The sequence below is a fragment of the Girardinichthys multiradiatus genome, chromosome 6 (genome assembly GCF_021462225.1).
Source record: "Girardinichthys multiradiatus isolate DD_20200921_A chromosome 6, DD_fGirMul_XY1, whole genome shotgun sequence".
In the NCBI taxonomy this organism is placed as follows: domain Eukaryota; kingdom Metazoa; phylum Chordata; class Actinopteri; order Cyprinodontiformes; family Goodeidae; genus Girardinichthys; species Girardinichthys multiradiatus.
In genome coordinates, this window is record NC_061799.1 from 30331247 (window position 1) to 30353859 (window position 22613).

The window sequence follows — 22613 nt, forward strand, 5'->3', positions numbered from 1 at the left end:
ATGAATTCCCCTGATGGAGTTGATGTGTCAGTTTTAATGTTCAGCCAATGTTGACTGCTGTGCCGGTGGCATGTGATCAGAACTCCATAGTTGTGAAGAGGTAAATGTTACCAATAACTAAATAATACCTTGCAAAACTATCCACACGCCTGGAGCTCTTCTGTGTTTTGTCACATTACAGCAACAAACCTTCATGTATTACATGTAAAACAGAAACACAAAGTGGAACATGTTTGCAAAATGGAAGGAATATGAAACGTGGTGTGCATTTGTGTTCACCCCTCCTGAGTCAATACCTTATAGAATCAATTACTGCTGCACTTACAGCTGCAAGTATTTTGGATAATGTCTCTACCAGTTCTCATATGAAAACTAAAATGTATTTTTTGAAAAATAGAGGGTGGAGAGAGTCTGTTCACATCAACGGGTGTGGACTTTGACTAGGCCATTCTAATGCACGGATATGTTTTGACTTAAACCATTCCTTTGCAGTTCTGGCTGCATGTTTATGGTCAGTTTCGTAGTGGAAGATGAACCTCCACACCAGTCTTAAGTCTTTGCAAGCCTCTAAGTTGTGTGATTCCAGTAGCTCCATCCATCTTCTTACCAAACCTGACCAGGTTCCCTGTCCCTGCTGAAGAAAAACATCCCCACAGGATGGTGCTGCCACTCCCATGTTTCACTGTGTGGATGGTGTGTTCACAGTGATGTAAAACATACCCCAGCTGGACAATAATATACTGTACTGATGTTTCTACCTGTTTTTATTTGTGCTTAGCATTGTTGACATTTTTTGAAGATAAATTAGATCCCTAGAAAATCACGTCTTTTGAAAAACATCTAAACATATTAAACTACAATGCCTTGTTCCCATTTCCAGTTAGGAGCCAGATGATAAAACAATAAGCCTGTGCAGTGTAAAAAACTACTTGACTTGAGTACTTGAGTATAATTACACAAAGGCTATATCTAAATGAAAACACCAAAAAGAAACAGCTCACTCTTTCGGGGTTATTAACATGATATGCTGTTAGTTTTTTGCCACACATAGTCTTTTGCATACAGGCCAAAAAGCAAAATTTTGATCTCTTCATATATTGTTATTGGTATTTATTTTGTTCCCTAAATCTCTTGTAACTTCCCCTCAAATGTATCCCTGTCCTGTCTGTTCCTTGGCCCCCATAATGCTGGTAGTTCCCAAGGCAGCATATATATTTTCTAAACAGATGACTTCTGAAGGCTCTCTCAGAATTTATAGACACTATATTGCTAAAAGTATTTGCTCACCCATCCAAATAATTGAAATCAGGTCTTCCAATCACTTCCATGGCCATCGGTGTATAAAGTCAAGCACCTAGGCATGCAGACTGTTTCTACAAACATTTGTAAATGAAAGGGTCGTTCTCAGGAGCTCAATGAATTACAGTGACTCACTGTGATAGGATGCTACCTAGACTAGTCCAGTCGTGAAATTTCCTCGCTGCTAAATATTCCACTGTCAACAGTCAGTGGTGTTGTAAAAAAGTGGAAGCGATTGGGAATGACATCAACTCAGCAATGAAGTAGTAGGCCATGTAAACTGACGGGATGGGAGCAGAGGATGCTGATGCGCATAGTGCGCAAAGGTCGGGTTGTTTTTCAGGAGCTGGGCTTGGCCCCTTAGTTCCAGTGAAAAGACCTCTGAATGCTTCATCATATCAAGATAATTTGGACAATTCGACTCCCAACATTGGGGAAACAGTTTGAAGATGCCCCCCTCATCTTCTCACTGTGCACCAGTGCACAAAGCAAGGTCCATTGAGACAAGGATAAGGGGTTTAGTGGGGATGAGCTTGACTGGCCTCCACAGTGTCCTGACCTCAACCTGACAGAACACCTTTGGGATGAATTAGAGCGGAGACTGAGAGCCAGGCCTTCTCGTCCAACATCAGCCTATGACTTTACAACAAATGTGCTTCTGGAAGAATGGTCAAACCTTCCCATGAACACGCTCCTAAACCTTGTGGACAGCCTTCCCAGAAGAGTTGACGCTGCTATAGCTGCAAAGGATGGACCAACGTCACATTGAAACACTTTGGATTAAGAATGACATGTCACTTCAGTTCATTTGCCATCCAAAGCAGGTGAGCGAATACTTTTGGCAATATAGTGTATATAAAAACACAATTGTGTTGGTTCAATTTATACTCCAAATGTTTTTATTAATAACTAGGTTGCATAAGATGTGAAAGAAAACTTTGAAGAAAGAACTTTGAATACGACAAGCAGTCTTTCTTTAATTAGTTTCCTCTAAACTTATTCAATCATATCCATGAATTTAAAACTATCCCTTAAGTATACAATAAATATACATTGAGAAAACACTATTAAATCTCCCTTACTGATCAACATCATTGTGTGATATGTTGCAATACAGAATAATATAAATGCATTTCAAATATAGAAAACTGCATTGCACTCAAAACGTGGAATGTTATTGAGAGGTCTGGTGAATGTTTATGAGGACTGCAGACATCATCCGGTTCCTCCATGAGCATTGCTCTGAAAGGCCCCGGTCTGTATCCAAAGTCACTTCATACGTCTCTGTTAATCCAAAATGAGGTGACATTCAAGTGACATTGAGAGCAACCTCCCCTACAGCACCCTGTTTTTCAAAGTCTCAGAATAGAGCACAGCTTAGGGGAGGATAAAAACATTTTGGATAAAAAACAAATTATTTGAAGTGAATTATCAGCCTCGTAACACATCTGTCACTTTTTGAACACTGACAGCTTGATGAAGCTCAAACTTCCCTCAGCCGTTAATTAAAAACAAAGAAGCCATCCCCTGTGAAACTGTATGGATTTTTATAATTCATGGTTTGGATATGTGTGGTTTGTCATGTGGATAAATGTGCACAAATACTTCTGTTGGATCCTATAATTGTGCCTCTGTCTTTGGCGGCTTTAATCAGAGTCTAAAAAAAAAGACTTCTTTTCACAATCAGCGCTCCCCAGTTTTCATGTCGCTCACACTCTGTATAGCTCCTGATGTGAGTTTAGCCTTACTGATGGGAACTTCCTGAGGGAACTATGTCACCACCCTAATTTGAACTTGAAGTCAACTCAGTTTATATCAGCAATCTAAAATAAGAAAACATATCGAAGAGAACATACTCTGAATTAAATTTGTGTTCACATCTCACTATTAAAAAAACTAGGACAAATCCTGATGGACGTTTTGTCAGTGTTAGTTTTCTCATGGATGATACTGTCGTCCAAATCAAGACCGTCTTGTTTGAGACCAAAGCAAATCTGTAAAGCTAACTATGAGAAAGAAGGAGACTACCTTTTGTGGCTATTGCTCCCTCACACTTTATTCCTAGGCCTTAACCCTACATTTTTATTGTCTCTGTGGTGTAAGAGAGGGCAAAGAAATGTAGTTTTCAAGTCCTTGAAAAGTGGAATTTTTGGAGGAGACCCTTGAGATTGAAGTGGTAGGATCTGTTCTTGCAAACCAGCTCACATGCAAATATTTTTCTTAGCATATTTTTAAAGCACAATAACCACAGAAATGTCTAGCTGAAAGCATACCAAGATAAGACAATTGGTTTGACTATATTGTATTGTTAAACAAGCATAAAATAGCAAACATTTATGATTGTTCTGTGCCTTTCAGCAACCTTTATAAAGGTGCAGTTTTATGCATACCCATGTATTTTGGTTTGTATCATTTTAAGTTGTTTCCAACAAGCCGCTAAAAGAAAGAAGAAAAGTAGGATTGTATTTCTTTGCTTAAAATATGTTGTCACAGCATCAAAAATGTAAGTGATGAATACTGGCTTATTTTATATTGGTTTATTTTATATCATTGAAAGTTAATTTATTAAAGTAATTATTTTCAAAGGGCAACACTCATCTTACATAGATTATTACATTTAGAGTGACATGTTTCAAATGTTTATTGCTGTTAATCTTGATGATTATGTTTTGTAGCTTATGAAAGAACAAAATGTCGTGAGACTCATAAAAAAGCATTTTAGTACAGAAATTTGATATTTTCACCTACACAGACTTGAAAGCTCTCTAGCAGACAGTCCCTGAGGGTCAATCATAAAAGCCTATATCTCAAGAAGCTGGCTGTTCACAGAATGTTGTAGACAACCATATTGATGGAAAGCTGAGTTTAAGGAAAAAGTGTGGCAGAAAAAATGCACAAAAAAAAACATAGACAAGTGTAGGTTTCATAGGATTGTAAAGCAAAGCACATTCAAGACTTTGAGAGGGTTAATCAAGGTCTGGCCTGGTGCTGGAGTTGAGCTTCTGGAGCCACCAACTGGGCGCATCAACATGTGGCTGTCCTCCTTCTGAGTCACAGCCACCCCAAGTCCTTTGGACCTTATTAGGTTCAGAGTCAGTTCACCTGTCTGAAGTATTCATATACTGTACAGCACATTCTAATTTTAAGTGAAACCAAATTTTAGGTTTTTATTATCTCTAAAAACACAATTATCAAAATAAAAAGTCTACCACTTTGTAAGTAAATAAATTGATATAATACTTTCCAGATGTAAATCTTAAGGGAAGAAATTAGAAAAATTCTCATTTTGTATTGGTGAATTGTAACCAGTAGAGTTTCAAAATACAAGAAGAAGAAACAAACAAAACAAGTAGAGTAGGAAATTTATTAAAACCACAATTAAGATCCAACAAGCTGTTCCTGAACTGATCAAAAAGGCCAAAACCCTAAAAAGACTAAATCTAATACGACTTTCATGCAATGCTTTCTGTTTTTGAATGTGGCAGTAAGGTTGAGGCCTTTTACAATGTTCTATCTCTACAAATGTTGCACACACAGTAAAGTATTCCTTTTGAGTTTCTTAAGAGATCTTGAAGGGTATGAGGCAACAAAGTCAAATGGTAAACCCCCCAAAAATGTCATCTGCCATGAGCTGGAGGATCAAGTGGGAAACTTCAGTTTTTCAGATAATCACAACAAATTTTAATATTTTAGATTAAGATATTAAGATAGTACATATAAAATACATTTTTAAAATTAAGATTCCATTCAAGGGAAAAAGCTATCCAAACCAACCTTGGCCTGTGTGAGAAAGTAATTGCCTGCCTTGTTTAACCAGAGTGCAATTAATTTAACCACATCCTTGATCACGGTCAGATATTCAGAATCAAGAATTCACTTAAATAGAACATGTCAGTCAGTGCTCATGATTCAACAATAAGAAAGATACTGGGATACAAAATATCCATGGGAGTCAATGTTCAGTGGTCATTAAAGTATGTATCTATGAGAAAAGGCAAAATCACTCCTGATAAAAAAGAAAACAAAAACACATCACATTTGCCATAAAACATCTTGCCAACCCCCAAGACATTTATGAAAATATAATAGGGACTCATGAGACAAAAGTGGAACCTTTTGGGGGATGTTTTTCTGTTTCGTCAGTGTGTGAAACCTACACAGACGTTTAGAAAAAGAAGGTCATACTGACAGTCAAATATGGAGGTGGTAGTTTGATGGTCTGGGCTGCTTTGCTGCTTAACAACTTGGAAGACTTGCCATAATTGATAGAACAATGAATTCTGCTTTCTAGTAGAAAATCCTGCAATAGAATGTACAGTTTGTGATTTTAAGGACAAGTGCTCCTTGATGAGTCCGCCACTGAATAGCTAAAAAATACAAAAATAGAACAAATTAAGTATTGTTCTCGGCGAAGTCCTGATTAAAATCTAATTGAGATGTTGTGGTGTGACCTTAAACACAATTTTCATGCTTAACAGGCCTCCGATGTAGCTGAAATAAAGCAATTCTAGAAATAACAGAATTACAAAAATATGCACAATAGCAAAAGAGCGACTGGAGCCTGCTTATTGTTGTCAGACAGTCTCTATTAAAATCATTTCCTAAATCTACAGGTCAGGCAGTAATCACAATTGGGTGTGGCTAGTAAAACTGAACATAAAAAATGTGGCTAGCCTTTTTCTCTTAATAAAATCATAATATGAAAACTGCATTTTGTATTTACAATTGTATTTGTCTGATATAAAAATTTGATTGATGATTTGAAACATTTAGGGGGTCTAAAAAAGCAACAAAAAAAAAAAACAAAAAACAGGAGAAATCTGTAAGGGGTTAATTACATTTTCACAACATTATATATAATCACTTGTGATGAAATTGTTTAGATCTAAATGGTCTCCTTTTGATCTTATCCACTTAATGCAGGTTTAGAGTTGTACTGTTTTCAAGTCTTCTAAGATACTAGTGTTTTTTTCTATTGTGCTTTTACAAAAAACATATTAAAACATTTAATGCATAAAGGAGAAGCAGTTAGGTAATTGTAATTTACATGGAAATGCCATTGTTAAATTATGCACAATATCCAGGTTTGTCTGGCAATACATTTTATTTTAGCCTACCTATAAGATGCTGGAGTCTTTCAACAATAAAATCCAATCTAATCAGATTTGTGTGTTCAAACTAACAGGTAATGTGCAGGCAGTATTGGATGTGCTTTAGAACACTCACATCCAGGTTTTCCTCTGCAGTCCTCCATATTGTGATATGTTATGAATTTGCGCTGCATGTAAAGTTGATGGCAAATTATGCACTCAGCTCTCTACAGTACCTCTTTCACTTTCAATCAGTTCATCTTCTGCGTCGCTGCAACGAATGACTTCAATTCGACCCTTCAGTTTATCAGAGGATTTTCGCACCTGAAGTTGAGAAATTCAATCATATTTCCCTCAGCTCTTCCGTCATTTAGTACCATTAATACTGCACCTGTGTCTGAACAAACAACATTACTAATGAGCTTCATTTGTAACGCACGATCTCTGTGTTGACAGTTTCTGAAGGATGTCTCCTCTTAAATTAGGATTGTGTTAAGATTAAAGCCAATCTGTGTAAGCTCAGGGATGATCCTTCCACATAACCTACTTACACTGTGCTTAGACAGACACTTCTAACCAATTTAAACATGGGAGATACATTATATCGCCTAATCACTGTATCCTTGGTTACAGAGCCTTAGTGCAGAAGAATTAAATCTCTTAATCCCAGACACCAATTAAATGCTTCTTTTTTGATCAGCTAAACTTAAACAAATAGTTTAGTAGAGACTCGTTAAGATATAATTTATTTTCCAACGTACACTTCCCTGCCAGTTTTAATCGCCTTATCGTCTTATCCACAATGGATTTCCTTCTCTCACAACAAGATGCGCTTCACAGGATAATTTTCCAAGTTGTTATAATGCACCCTGAAGCCATGTAGCTCTATTTCAGGTCTTTTCACCACTGTATTGATGACTAAACGTGCAAATGATCAGCACATTACTAGTCCCAAGTAAAGTTAGCCACATTTTGTCTTTCACTCACATACAGGTGATCAATGCATTAAACAGATCACCTTATTCCACTCTCAAAGCTCACATTAAACCATTTGATACACATACAGTACAGACCAAACGTTTGGACACACCTTCTCATTCAAACAGTTTTCTTTATTTTCATAACTATGATTATTGTAGCTTCACACTGAAGGCATCAAAACTATGAATTAACACATGTGGAATTATATACTGAACAAAAAAGTGTGAAACAACTGAAAATATGTCTTATATTCTAGGTTCTTCAAAGTAGTCACCTTTTGCTTTGATTACTGCTCCGCACACTCTTGGCATTCTGTTGATGAGCTTCAAGAGGTAGTCACCTGAAATGGTTTTCCAACAGTCTTGAAGGAGTTCCCAGAGATGCTCAGCACTTGTTGGCCCTTTTGCCTTCACTCTGCGGTCCAGCTCACCCCAAACCATCTTGTTTGGGTTCAGGTCCGGTGACTGTGGAGGACAGGTCATCTGGCGCGGCACCTCATCACTCTCCTTCTTGGTCAGCTGTGTAATGTATCCACCTCCTGCACAACACAACTGATGGTCCCAACCCCATTTATAAGGCTTGAAATCCCACTTATTAAACCTGACAGGGCACACCTGTGAAGTGAAAACCATTTCAGGTGACTACCTCTTGAAGCTCATCAACAGAATGCCAAGAGTGTGCGGAGCAGTAATCAAAGCAAAAGGTGGCTACTTTGAATAACCTAGAATATAAGACATATTTTCAGTTGTTTCACACTTTTTTATTCAGTATATAATTCCACATGTGTTAATTCATAGTTTTGATGCCTTCAGTGTGAAGCTACAATATTCATAGTCATGAAAATAAAGAAAACTCTTTGAATGAGAAGGTGTGTCCAAACTTTTGGTCTGTACTGTATATTGGCTTGCAAAAGTATTCACACCACAGCTTTCCACATCACAACTACATTGTTTAATGTATTTTATTGCAATTTTAGTTATTTTTTTTTTTCATATAGCAACACAAAATAGTGCACAAATGCGAAGTTAAAGGAAAAGCATACATGGATTAAAATATTTTTTACAAAAAAAATAGGAAAATTGTGGGGTGCATTTGTGTTGACTCGCTTGAGTCAATACTTTGCAAGACCATCTTTAATCTGCAGCTGCAAGCCTTTTAGGGTCTCGTTCTACCGGGTTTGCACATTCACATGCTGAAGTATTGCTCCATTCTTCTTTGCAAAAAAGCTCAAGCTCCGTCAATCCTGAAAAAAAAAAAAACTTCTTACAAATTGATTAAAACATAATTAAAGCATTAAAAAAATTATTCATTTAAACTATAATAAAGTCCAGAAATATGTAATGAACTACAAAATGTATGCAAACAATTATCATCATGAGTAGGAAATGCCTTCTGGCTTTTCTTGTGCTGCAAACAGTAGATAATACTGTATCTGCCTCAGTCATTTACACTGAAAATGTCCAATCCCTTTTGATTGATTGGCAAAAAAGATAGTACAAATGTTAATCTGTTGCAGACTTCTCTAAAGTTTGTTTTAAATCTACGTGTTTTTACTGGACTGAACCGTTCAGAAATTCACATACACTCAATGTTGGCATGGATGACATGCCATAGTGAATACATTTTCAATTGGTTTAAGATCAGGATCTTTGGAAGCTCTTGCAGAGGCTTAATGTTAGGCTGGATTATCCTTTTCAAAACCTGTTTTGGTATGTTTTTTGGATAATTGTCCTGCTGGAATGTCCAGTTGTGTATTTTTACCGTCTGAGCTAAATTGTTACTTTCAATGTAACTAAATTGGTCAGCATGTTCAACAACAACCCAGAAACCATAAAGGCTTAATCATTAGTGTTACCATCCAAATACCTGTTGGAGAAAAGTTTCTTCAAACTAGATAAAAGCTTTTAATATGCTTTGAGGAGTCTATGGTAAAGCATTCTAGCCTAACCGTACTAACTGATAAGCATGGTGGTGGCAGAATCATGCTGACTTGATTTTGTTGCATGTAGGACTGGTGCAATGCAAGTGGATGGAATAATAGACGACTACATCTAAATTCCTCACAATCACCTCAAATTTACAGTTTGGACCCAGTTGGGTGTTGAAATAGGACAATGATATCATACATCAAACTGGTTTGGGAACGGATAAAGCAGGTTAGAGTTAAGCTTCTGAAAGGGTCCTGTACTCAACCCTATTTAAAAGATGTATATACTGTGCATAGAAGCCAGGTCCATGCTAGAAAACAAACCAGTTTCAATATGGTCTATCATTTCTGTTACAAGAACAATATCTGGAGTGTGGTTTCTCCACAATATAAAATGAAATATATATTCCACATATATGTGAAGTTGTAAGTATATGTTTTAGCCTGTATGTATACTTTTTACCCTGAGGATTAGAGGAAATATTTAATAAACTACAACCTGTAAGGCCAGTATTAATTTTTAAAACTCACAGAGGTTGTGTGTTGCATCATCAGACCACCCAAAACAGGAACAGTACAAATGCCCCATAAAATGTTTAAAATGACCAGAAATTCATTATTACTGCATTATTAAGGAGGCAGGGCATGACTGACTGATTCTAACTGACTGTCCCTTTTGCTTCCATCCCTCTGCTTTGCAGGATGTAAAACAGAGTGGGACGAGATTGGGTGTTGGCTGAGGGCCGAAGCTGGGCAAGTTGTCAATTTATCCTGCTCTGAGGTCTTCCGGCATTTCTCCAGCAATCAAGGTTGGTTTGTATAGCTCATCAAATGCTCAACCTCATTAAAAAAGAAAGAAATTAAAGACTTGTACTCAACACCTAATCAGCACAGTTGTTAAGATGCAGAATATCGTGTTTGAATCCTTTGCTTATGCACAGTCTCTTTGCTGCTAAGGTTAATTATCTATCACATAATCAAAGTGCTAATGCAAAGTGAAGACAGTGATAGAGAATCCCACAATGAATTATTCATGTATGTTTTTGGCATGAACATAGATTGCCCTGGGATGTTTCTCTTCCAGTTTTCATAATGTGTAAAAACTCTTGGCTCTTTTTAGTGCGTCCCAAAGAAAATGTAGGTTACATCATAAAATTATTATAAGTTAAAAGTTCTGTTAATCTTTTTATATAGTTACTGGACTTAAATCTACAGTTTAACAAACATCTTGTTTACATTGATTAAAAGTGTAAAATTGTTGGACATTATTTAAAACATGGACAACTTTAGATATTAAAATGTTGTCCCTCTACTTGCAGTATTGTCAATATGGCATTTTCATTAGAGGGAGTAATGATTACCATTTTCCTCTTTAGCATCATGAAACAGTGATTCACACTGAATTACAGATCACCCAAACAGAGAGCAATGTTGCTTGAAGTATTTGGACTCCCGCTGGTTCCGTTTGCAGAAAGGAGAACGAAGAAACAAATCTCTCCTGCCATGCTTTTTTCTTGTCTTTGTTTAAACAAATGCAGAAGCTGCCCAAGCTAACACCTGCACACACTATGCACAAGCACACACATGCTGACAACCAGTCCCAAAGCTTTTGGGGGACAAGATCCAGCTGACAACCTTCCCCTGCTACTTCAGTTTCCAAAATGGATGCTAAGCTGTAGTCAGCGGACTTGAACAGACATAAAAACATGAAATGGTCTCTGACTTACATCACTAATGGAGAAAAACGGTTAAAAATCAAGACTGACGTCGCAGTAGACCAAAGGTGTCAAGCTCACTGTGTGCAGAGGAATGACGACTTTGTGATGCAAATTACGGCAGTTACATCATGCAAATTTAGTTATTGTATTTCAGTAATAATGCAGCAAATGTGTTCAATCAGTTGTGCATACAGGACACTGAAGAGCCAATAAATAGCTTTTTACTTAACCTGCTTCTGTATTATATTCCATATTGATATGTGAGGGGAAAGGTTTGTTGACAAAATACTAACTCACTTAATCAGTATTCAAAATGTTTATGATTTCAAAGTTCTGAATAAAGCAGCAGAAAATTGGGTAAGCAAAAGTCTGTGTGTTATGTAAAATAAACCATTTTTTTTCTTTCTTTAAAAAAAAAGGAGTATATAAAATCCATGATGTTTGACTGGATTGATTGGGTAGTGACCAATATGTATACAGCGTTGCTTCATACCATGAAACATTTGGTGTTGGTGCACTACTGTTTTTGTGAGTAATATTGGCAAAAATGAGAATCTAACCAGGATGTATCCAGAATTTCATCCTATTACCAAAGCTGTGGGAGATATATATACAGATAATGAAATTCAATGACACAAGAGCAAATCTTGCTCCAGAGAATGTTTTTTGTTTACATATGCTAAAATATCAGCAAGGGCTGTTGCTGGAAATCACAAATAACCTTTAACAGTCTGTACAGAATTAATAACCTAATCATGAGCAACTAGACTGGGCAACAGCTTCATTGCAAGGTTGATATATTTACAATAAGTTATTTGGACTAGTGAAATATAAAATCATTCAAAGACTTCATTATATACTATATAAAATGCTTGGAAATACTGATACTTCAAAATGTCAAATGAGTTTTTGTGCATATTAATAATTCAGGTGCTTTTTTCCTCATTTTCTTTAAAATCTTGCTTTCTGCTCTCTTGTCAGGGTATGTGTACAGGAATTGCACTGGTGATGGCTGGTCTGAAATGTATCCAACTTATGAAGACGCCTGTCATTTCAGTGATGACAGCGAGCCTGAATCTGAGGTACACACACATTTTGTTGGAATCATGCTTTCTCAATACTCACCTTCTTTAGCTCAGACTTCTTTTATAGACTTAGTCCGAAAAGATTATATGTCACTATCAGTATGATTTATAAAGGCCAACTTATAGATCTATTAAAAGTGTATTGAGGTATCTGCCTTAAACTTCTCATCAATTTTACCCTGTTTTATTTTGAACTTTCTGCTTCCAGACAAGTTACCTTTATACGTTCAGACAGGTCTACACTGTAGGGTACGCCACCTCACTCATCTCCCTCCTTACAGCCATAGTGGTGTTTGCAGGCTTCAGGTAAGGACACAACAGTCATTACTGAAAAATGCATGCAGATACGAAGCGACCCGTTATGATCCTTGGGTGTTAGGCTATAGTTTTGTGTTCTCACCTTTTCCTTGTTGTATTCATGTCTTTCTGTTCTTTTTCATTATTATTTGTTAGATGTTGCCTTATTTTTTTCTTTCCTTTGTGCTTTCCTTGTAATTAGTCTCCTCCCCTTAGCTTCTGCTCAGCTCTGTTGCAGCTGTTTTAATTTCCTCTGATCAACTCATCTGGTTTCTTTGTCTACTTCCACCCCTATCACTGTATTAAAGCCCTTGATTTCTCTTTACTCACCACTGGATCCTTCCGTTGCCATGCCTGTTGTTCCCCGTCATTTGTCCTATGTCTCCATCATACTCCATGTTCTGTTCCTCTTGTGCGGTTCTGTGTGTTTTTGCCAATTGATACCATTAAATACAATACATCACCTTTGTTTCCGCCTGCATTTGGGTCCGACCGCACACCAAACATGAAACGACAGTGGAAAATAAAATGCAAGGATACAGATTTGCTTTACATTGGGGGATAATATCTGAAACATGAATGCTAACAGAGCAGTGTTTTTACATTAATAAAGATATAATCATATGATAAGGTTTTGAATAGTATTTGGACACTAAGGAGTTTTTATTTCTTATAAGCATGTAGATTAATGCATTTATTTGCCCTCATCCTATATTGAAGTATATTGAAGAGCATTCATTTGCATAGGAAGTACAAGAAGCTGCTTGGTGGGTGACCCTGTGTTGTGTTACACAGGAAGTTTCGCTGTACCAGAAACTACATTCACATCAACCTGTTTTCCTCCTTCGTCCTGAGAGCCAGTGCTGTGTTCATCAAGGACGCGGTGCTGTTTGCAGATGAAACTCTAGACCACTGCTCCATGTCTACGGTAAGCCTGCTAATTATTCAACAATTTTTCCATAATAACTTGGATTGTGACAAACTGGTAACATCGAAAAGAGTCACTAAATTGGAAAAACAAACAAAAAGTTTAAATACAAGTCAAAAAATAATTTCAGGTATCATTTTTTTGTTATGGACATTGTTTTTACAGAGGAACCCATTTATTAATCGAAAAAATATGTTAAAAGGGATTATAATATGATGCTTAAGAAGAGGCAATGTTCCCCCGTAATTCAAATGACCTTAGACCTTAGAGAAAAAAAAAAAGACAAGCCAAGGAGGGTACTGAGGGCATTCATACAAATGAGTTCCTTACATATATAGTCTCACATATTTAGTTTTACCATAAATTAAACAATATAGTTAGAAAATTGATATGAACTTTTTCAATTGAGTTATTACTTATTACACAATTAAAAAGGACCAGGGGTTAAGCATACTTCTTAGCAATGTAATTTATTTTCTTCAGAGATCAGAACACATCCTGACTATGAGAAAAATCACATGGAGCCCACACTTGAATTAAAGAGTAAATTTATTATTAATCAAACTAATCTATATTTACAGGTGTTCACTGATGAGAAACTGAAGTAACACACCACACTAATACAAACATTAAGATAAACAAAGAACAAACACTCCAATCCAACTGATCAAGTAAAAATTGGTTTGACTACTATACTGAATGAACATCTGGCAGTTTGCCATTTACCCCAGTAAGTCAGTCAGTCATTTTCCACCACTTCTTCCATAGTTGGAAGCTGGTGCCTATCTCCAGCAGTCTATAGGCGGGGTACACCCTGGACAGTTTGCCGGTCCATTGCAGGTCAACACAGACACACACAGGACAAACAACTAAGCACACACTCATTCACACCTAAGGGCAATTTAGATAGACCAATTTACCTAACAGTCATATTTTTGGACTGTGGGAGGAAGCTGGAGTACCCGGAGAGAACCCACGCACGCATGAGGAGAACATGCTAACTCCACGCAGCCTTCTTGCTGTGAGGCAACAGTGCTACCAACTGCGCCACCATGCAGCGCCACCATGCAGCCCCCAGATCTGCCTCAGAATCTTTGCCAAGATCCTGCGTAGAAAAACCTCTCTCTGTCTTATCTGATATCTAGCAACGATTCAGAGTAATAAGGAGAAGACAACATGAGGAAAATAGGGATGCAGTTTAATACCATTGGACTTTTCATGTCCAAGACTCTCACTGACAAATCAATAATCAAATCCCACCTGTAGAGCTAAAGATGTCCGTCTGTCCTTCGTCCATGGGTCAAATGTTAGCAGCGAGCTCCATTACCACACCTAATTCTCACGAAGCTGGGAAATACATTTATCGGCACAGAGCTCTTTGAGTCGGCCTTTGGGGGATAGCTTTGCAGAGGCCCAGCCCCAGTCTATGTCTTTTGGCACGGGCATTGGACTCTTGAGGCTTTGCTTGGTCTGCAGTGGCCATCAGCACAAAGGGAGCCTAACATCAATAAAACTGTGTTCATTTTTGGCTTCAAGCTGTATCCTCAAGTAAAATACATTGAGTTTCGATTTAATGTGTTAACATTAGAGCTATAAAGGAATTTTGGCAAAGGAATTAGAAAATTGTGTAATATATGTTATTGTTATTAGAGACATTAAGGACATCCTTCAATCAAGCGAGGTGTGAAAATGTTGACAGGTGGGCGGGACTTCCAGTGGCTGGGACATCCTAGGGCGGGATTTGCGATGGCTGGGCCTTCCTGTGACGTAACCGGATATCATCATTAATCGGATGTTGTCATTACCCGGATATCATCATTAATCGGATGTTGTCATTAACCGGAAGTTGTCATTACACGGAAGCGAATCTTTCTAATTGTATGTTTTTAGATGTTTTTTACATCTAAAAACAAAACATGTAGTTTCTCCACTTTAAAGGAACAGTCAATTTAATGCAGGCACATCACACAAAATTCTGATAAAAAGAGAGAACCTGACAGAATTGTAAATTTATTTTGTTTTAACACGGGTTATTTAGATGGATGTTTTTACATCTAAAAAACAAGGAGACAAAAAGTAGATACAGAACCTTTCTTCCTCTGCTCAAATGTTTGAGCAATCTAATCTGCACCAGTAACTTGTAGAGATGATCTAAAACAGAGAAACCAATGAACTGAAAAAATAAAAAATAAAGGTTATAAAATCCTGACATGTCACTGTTTATTGAATTAAAGCAGACATCTTGTGTATTGTCTCAGACAGTCTTCACACCAACAGTAGTCAAAAGTCATTAAGAGGAAAATAGCACTTTCCTGGCTATAAGTCTGGAGCATTGTCTGACAATACACATCCACTGTTTAATGAATAGATAACCAGACCTCTGACACGTCACTGTTTGTTGAATTAAGTCGTCTGCGGTTTTGCGGAGCTGTGTGTATATTCTTTAATGCGAAAAAAAAACCAAAAAAAAAAAAACCAGAGAGCAAAGTGTACCGGAGTCAAATTCCTTGTTTGTACATACGAACTTGGCAATAAAGCTGATTCTGATTCTGATTAAGGGAATAGGAGAGAGGATTTGTCAGCTTAACTGTCAAATAACAAATATTTGAAATAAATAATTTGTTATGCATTTGTTATGGCTTTGGTATGGTTTGGTTTGGTTTGGTATGGTATGGTCTGAATTGTTAGCAAAGGACTACTTGAATGCCACAAGCAGCTGGATTTGTACTTAAGTTTGTTTTTTTCTTTATACCAGTTACATTTAGTTGAGTTATACCAGTTCAAGGGGGGAAATTAAGTTCAACATAGAGCCAGCTACTCACCTTATCTTTGTTCAACAATGCCGGTCTCAACTTTAATTAAACCACCTTTCTTTCTACAATATCGTGTATGGCTGAAAAACAATCAATCAACAAACAGCAGACTAATGATTGTGGGAGGTTCTCGAGTTCTGGTTTGTATGTATTATTCATGCTCTTTGATTTTGCTTCATGCGTTTAGGTTTTAAAGTTGTATAAGAGAGTTCCACACTCTTCTTTTGCTTATTACATCTAATGACCAAAAACGGAAGGCAAAACAAGAAAAAAAAACAAAAACAAACAAAAAGTACACAGCTTTACAACTGTTACAACTCCAGGTACAATTATATTTGAGTATTTAGGTTCTAATACTTTGTAACACTTGGCATTTACATGCCTATTCCTCTCATTTTCACAACGGTACTGTTATCTGTTTACAAAGATTTAAACATGCTTGATTTGCTGTCAGAGTTCATACTTGAAATTAGAAAAAAAAGGAACTTATATTAAACTAATCTATTAAACTTATAGAGCTGACAGGAAAGTCGCAAATATTACCGAACTTCAGGAGAGTTGAATGTAGCCGTGTCAACACGCAGTCTGCTGCTTGTAAAACGTGTTTAGTCATAATCATGTACACCAGTGATTAAGGCACACTCGTTAGGCAGATTCTGGATTGAATCAGCCCTGAATCTCTTCATTCGTCAAACGAAAGTACCATCACATGTCAAGTCTCATCTGACCAACAAAATTGCTCGCATGTGCACTAAAGATTTAAGAGCCTTTGCCACAGTAGAGGGGAAAGGCTTTATAAAGGGAAGATATTAAATAAATACGTTGTGAAATAGAAAAAAATGTAATGTACCATTAAATGTGCCACTGAATAATTAAGTATAATTTTAAAGATGACATCACGTAATTAGTGGTACACTTAATATTTAATGATGATTTTATTGTTTTAATTTTGTCCAGTTTGACCCTCCATTCTTGATGCCTGTATAGGAGGTCATGTCAGAATTTGAATCAGGTGTTCTGGAGCAGACGCACATCTAAAACTTGCAGGGAAGGGGTCCCTGAGGACCAGGGCTGTGAACCATTGAGGTACAGTTTCTAAATTGTGAAGGTATTGTCTTTTTGCACTTTTGTTCAACAAGTACAGTTCTCTTGCTAGGTGCATTTTTCTTTCATTTCAGCAACTTGAAACATAAAAGTAATGTCATTGTTCAAAGGAAACAATCACTTAATAAATGAGTAAAATACAACTATGTACATTTTGTTTATTCAACTAAGATAGACATGGTCTGTTTCCTTGTTTGATATTTTATTTCTTGATTATTATTCTTTTTACTTTAACTGGCCTTTACTACAGCTAAAAACAGGGACCTAACTGGTCTTTCAAAGAAATTACCAAAAGACTAAATGAATTAAACAAAAATGGGAGTGGCACAGGAGTGCGAGTTGTTCTAAATGGGAGTGGCACAGGAGTGGGAGTCGTTCTAAATGGGAGTGGCACAGGAGTGGGAGTCATTCTAAATGGGAGTGGGATGGGAGTGGGAGTCAATTTACCAGGAGTGGGACGGGACAGGATTTTCTTTAAATTTTTTTATGCTGGCCTGGATTAGGATGGTACAAGACATTTTCTTTGGGAGCGGGATGGGACAGGAGAGAAAATCCACTCCCGTGTCACCCTCTAGTCCTCACTAAAAGTTAGAAAGTGAAGCACATCACCCCAGTTCTAAAGTCATTACATTGGCTCCCCATATATCAAAGAATAGACTTTAAAATACTTCTGTTATTCAGTAAATCAATAAATAAATTTCAGTCCATTCATTTTTTTTATCAATCATATTATCATTAATTTTTAATTTTTAATGTTTTTTATCATCTTATTGTTTTAATTGTTTTTATTCTCTTTAATTATTTGAATCAGTTGTATCTCAATAGATTGAATCAGTAGATGGTGTCTTTTCTCCTGGAGGAAAAATGCAAAATTAGTCTGTAGAGATTGAATAACAGAAAAAGCAAGAGATGCCAAATGAAATAATTATTAAATGAAATATCAAATCTTGAATAATTTAATATGAGGCTGATGATAAAGAGTAAAGTTTATAATAGTAGTGGAAGTTTTGTGAAGAAGTAAAAAGAGAACCAGGTGTTTTATTACCCATCATGCATTCACTAGTCATGTCATATTGACTGTGCTAAACTGTGGCTTAATTCTGTGTTTACTTTAAATTTAATTGGGTTGAAAGGAATTTCGCCGGTGTCTCTAAAGTGGTCAGTGAGGAACCAAACCCATCCCCAATTCACGGCAAAGATATTTAAAAGTTATGTTAATGAAACCCTTGCTCCCTATTACAACAAGTACAAAATACTTTCTCAGGTGCCTTGAGGAAAGGAAATGACAGCAATTTTTAAATTTCCTTTTTTTTTCTTTCCTGGGAGGTTTAGAGAGAAGCGCTTATCTGTAAGCAAGACATATTTTAGATAGTCTGCCAGCATTACAGAGAATGACGACTGTTAGCACTAATGGGCAAAAAATATTAAATTAAATCAACAGAGAATGACTGACGGACAGATGATCAGACAAAGGCAGGAAAAAAGGCATTTATTTCAAATATTTGTTATTTGACAGTTAAGCTGACAAATCCTCTCTCCTATTCCCTTAATCAGAATCAGAATCAGCTTTATTGCCAAGTTTGTATGTACAAACAAGGAATTTGACTCCGGTACACTTTGCTCTCTGTTTTTTTTTTTTTTCGCATTAAAGAATATACACACAGCTCCGCAAAACCGCAGACGACTTAATTCAACAAACAGTGACGTGTCAGAGGTCTGGTTATCTATTCATTAAACAGTGGATGTGTATTGTCAGACAATGCTCCAGACTTATAGCCAGGAAAGTGCTATTTTCCTCTTAATGACTTTTGACTACAGTTGGTGTGAAGACTGTCTGAGACAATACACAGTGACATGTCTGAGGATTTTATAACCTTTATTTTTTATTTTTTCAGTTCATTGGTTTCTCTGTTTTAGATCATCTCTACAAGTTACTGGTGCAGATTAGATTACTCAAACATTTGAGCAGAGGAAGAAAGGTTCTGTATCTACTTTTTGTCTTCTTGTTTTTTAGATGTAAAAACATCCATCTAAATAACCCATGTTAAAACTAAATGAATTTATAATTCTGTCAGGTTCTCTCTTTTTATCAGAATTTTGTGTGATGTGCCTGCATTAAATTGACTGTTCCTTTAAAGTGGAGAAACTACATGTTTTGTTTTTAGATGTAAAAAACATCTAAAAACACAATTAGAAAGATTCGCTTCCTTGTAATGACAACTTCCGGTTAATGACAACATCCGATTAATGATGATATCCGGTTATGTCACAGGAAGGCCCAGCCACCGGAAGTCCCGCCCTAGGATGTCCCAGCCACCGGAAGTCCCACCCACCTGTCAAAATGTTCACACCTCGTTTGATTGAAGGATGTCCTTAATGTCTTTCTGTTATTCATCTTTATTATGTTGTGATACAGAAAACCTTTATTTTCTTCACATTATGTGTACAGAAGCATTTGCGTTATTTTAAATACATAATCTGTAAATTGCTTTGTATCTGTAACTTTGTAAGTTTGCTTAATTTGTTCATGACATTTATATTTATTGTTTGTGTCATTAAAAGTTAATCAAGCTATTAAAACAATTGTACCTTCAGGAAATGCTCAAACTAATGTGCATGCAAGCAATGTGTGACTGATAAGGTTGGTCATTAGTGGAAAACATCCTACCAAAGTTAAACAGCCTGAAAACCGAAACAATGGTTCAGGATAGAGCTGAGTTCATCTCTAGTTCTTACAGATGGATGCTTTTAATTCTGTGTCTATTTTAATCCTCCAGGCTGCATGTAAGTCAGCCGTGGCTTTTTTCCAGTTCAGCATCCTGGCCAATTACTTTTGGTTGCTGGTGGAGGGCATGTATCTGCAGACCCTGCTGGCCCTCACTTTCGTCTCTCAGAGGAAATACTTCTGGTGGTACATTCTCATTGGATGGGGTGAGTAAGAAAGGCAGGAGTCATCTGTAGATGGCAAACTCATCACAGACTCATAGTTGCATGCAATTCAGTGTATTGCGGTGTAAAACTTGATATGGTCTCCCATAAATTTCTAGCACACAAGGTCACATTGTATAATTCCCGCTACTAATGGTGTATAAAAAAACTATAAAACTGATATAATAACAATAAAAGGACAGAGGCATAGGGCCTTAAAATAAACTCATCAATGAACTGTAAAATTTAAATGCAGAAAGTTTGAAATTTCGGAACTAATATTTGATGAATCTGTGTAGTATTGTCTAAGTCATTGGTAAGAAATCTTTACATTCTTGAGGATAATTTTTGGCCTAAGTTTAGCTAAATGAAATTTGGTACACAATGGTTTAAAAAAGATAGATTATCAATTTTTAGACACAGATTTAGGAAAACGGCTGTTTTATGGTTAAAGAACTACAATATTATTTTTTAGTTTTGGTTTTTAGAAGAAAAATCTAATTTTACATAAAATAATTTTCTTAAATTGTATTTTTGTGAAAATTGAAATCTGAATGACAAAAAAAGAGGAAACAAATTATGGTAATTCTGATAAAAAAATGCACTTAAATTAAAAAACAATATGATAAACTAGTGTTTTTCTCTAGTCCGTTCTTCATCCTTGTAATTAAAAACATTGCTCAGATGTTTACTTTTAAGAGCCATTTTGGAGGGCCTAAAGAGCCACATATGGCTCCGTAGCAGCAGGTTACAGATCCCTAGTCTAAGTATTTTAGATTTTTTACAACATTTAAATTAAATGCAGTCCAGATACATTAGCAGTCCAAGCCCATTAGCTTTGTGCCCGTAGGAAGCTTGGAATTGAATGCTAGCTTTAACATTATAACTGGCTAACGGTTAACAACTCAAAATGCTTTTATTTTAAAAAACATGTTTTTGTGCTACATTTGAATAAATCACAGTAGAATTTGGGAAGAAATTTTATAAAATGTTAAAAGGGCTTATTTATCTAAGTAGAGTTAGGACACAGTCTCATTTGGACTGGCAATCTATTTTCAGACAATAATCAGTCTCCCCAAAGCCTGCTGACAGGATATTTTCACTGCAGCTGTGATTGCAGCTACAATTGCACTTCCTGTTTAAGTTTTTTCAGTTTCTTTGAGCTTTTTCCATGGATTTCATAAGATATTTCTCAGTCATCCCAACGAAACAACATCCACTGTCTTAGTATTCTCTTCACATTCACAATCTTGTGTTTCTACCTTGTCCTGTATTTAGCTATTTTAAGCCAGTGTTCTCAAACCTTCATTTGTCTCATTTGTTCTGCTACCAATATGTTACGGTATTACTCAGCCACACTGGGCTGAGCGGACAGCTACCGACTGATTACTATAGGGTTGATGGTAAGAAAAGGCAGTTTTTTGTTTTTTTTTACTGAAAGGTTTTTGATAGTTGGTTGCAACAGAAATTAAAGCAGGCAAAAGGTTTCAGCTAGTGCTGCTGACAAACACTGCTCTTTGGGTCTTCGTGTCAGGGATTTAACTGGAATCTATGGTTAGATGCTGTAGCAGGATAGATCAGAACCTCAGGGATGAACATGCGTTGTGTCAGTCTAATTAAAGAATAGCTGGGTTTCCTGGATTTAGGGTGACACAATGCCTCTAACTCAGGAGGTTTTGTAAGCAGCTTTAGTGAACTTGTTTGGAGAGCCATGGCATTTCACAAACAAGCCGGTGTCTGTAAGACACGATGATTTGAGTTCAGGAGAGCTACTCACCTGCTGTGACGGGAGATAAAGAAGAAATGGATTGTGCCTCTGTCCATCAAACTGTGTTAAGGATTAAATTAATTTCCTTCTACCTTGTCGGTGAAGGCTTAAAGAAAAAATCATTCAGAGTGCTCTCTCCTATTAATTTTAGGGACCCCTTAGGGCATCCTTCTGAACTATAATCAGATCAAAAGTTTCAAACGCACACCAGTTTTGGAAAATACCTCCTGGGGTGATGTAAGATGTACCAGTGTATATTAAGGGATAACACTGAAAAAAAGGTGCAAAACCTGATGGATTTCATAGTTGTACAATAAAAATAAATATTAATGAGATTGTACATAACCTTCCAAAAGTATAACCGTACGCTGAAATGTATATATATATTTTATTGTAATTTTATGTGATCAATCAATATGTGCAAGATTGTGAAATAAAAGGAAAAGGATACTTGTTTTCCAAAAATATCTTACATTTAAAAATCTGAGACGTATAGCAGTTATTTCTGAGTCAGTGCTTTGTGGAACCACCTTTCCTTTGTTGGTATATCAGTACCATCTTTTCAGATTGGAATTTTGTCCCATTCTGGTTTGGAATATTAGCTATGTCAGATTGCATGGGGGAAAATGTGTGAGCAGCAATTTCAAGCCACATACTCAATTTTTGTTTTAGGCC

At 36.5% G+C, this 22613-nt stretch overlaps 1 protein-coding gene across 3 annotated transcripts in view; it reads left to right on the forward strand.

The window, feature by feature from the left end:
• The window catches only part of LOC124870324 (pituitary adenylate cyclase-activating polypeptide type I receptor-like), a 34982-nt gene that overhangs the window by 3267 nt on the left and 9102 nt on the right, over positions 1-22613 (forward strand). For all 3 annotated transcript variants that reach the window (XR_007038736.1, XM_047368942.1, XM_047368943.1), the window contains exons 3-7: positions 9999-10106; positions 11997-12097; positions 12309-12406; positions 13193-13325; positions 20020-20173. Coding sequence is in view for 2 of the 3 variants with exons in the window: in XM_047368942.1 (XP_047224898.1) it covers positions 9999-10106; positions 11997-12097; positions 12309-12406; positions 13193-13325; positions 20020-20173 (594 nt within the window). In the remaining variant the exon portion in view is untranslated. The remainder of the gene's footprint in view (positions 1-9998; positions 10107-11996; positions 12098-12308; positions 12407-13192; positions 13326-20019; positions 20174-22613) is intronic.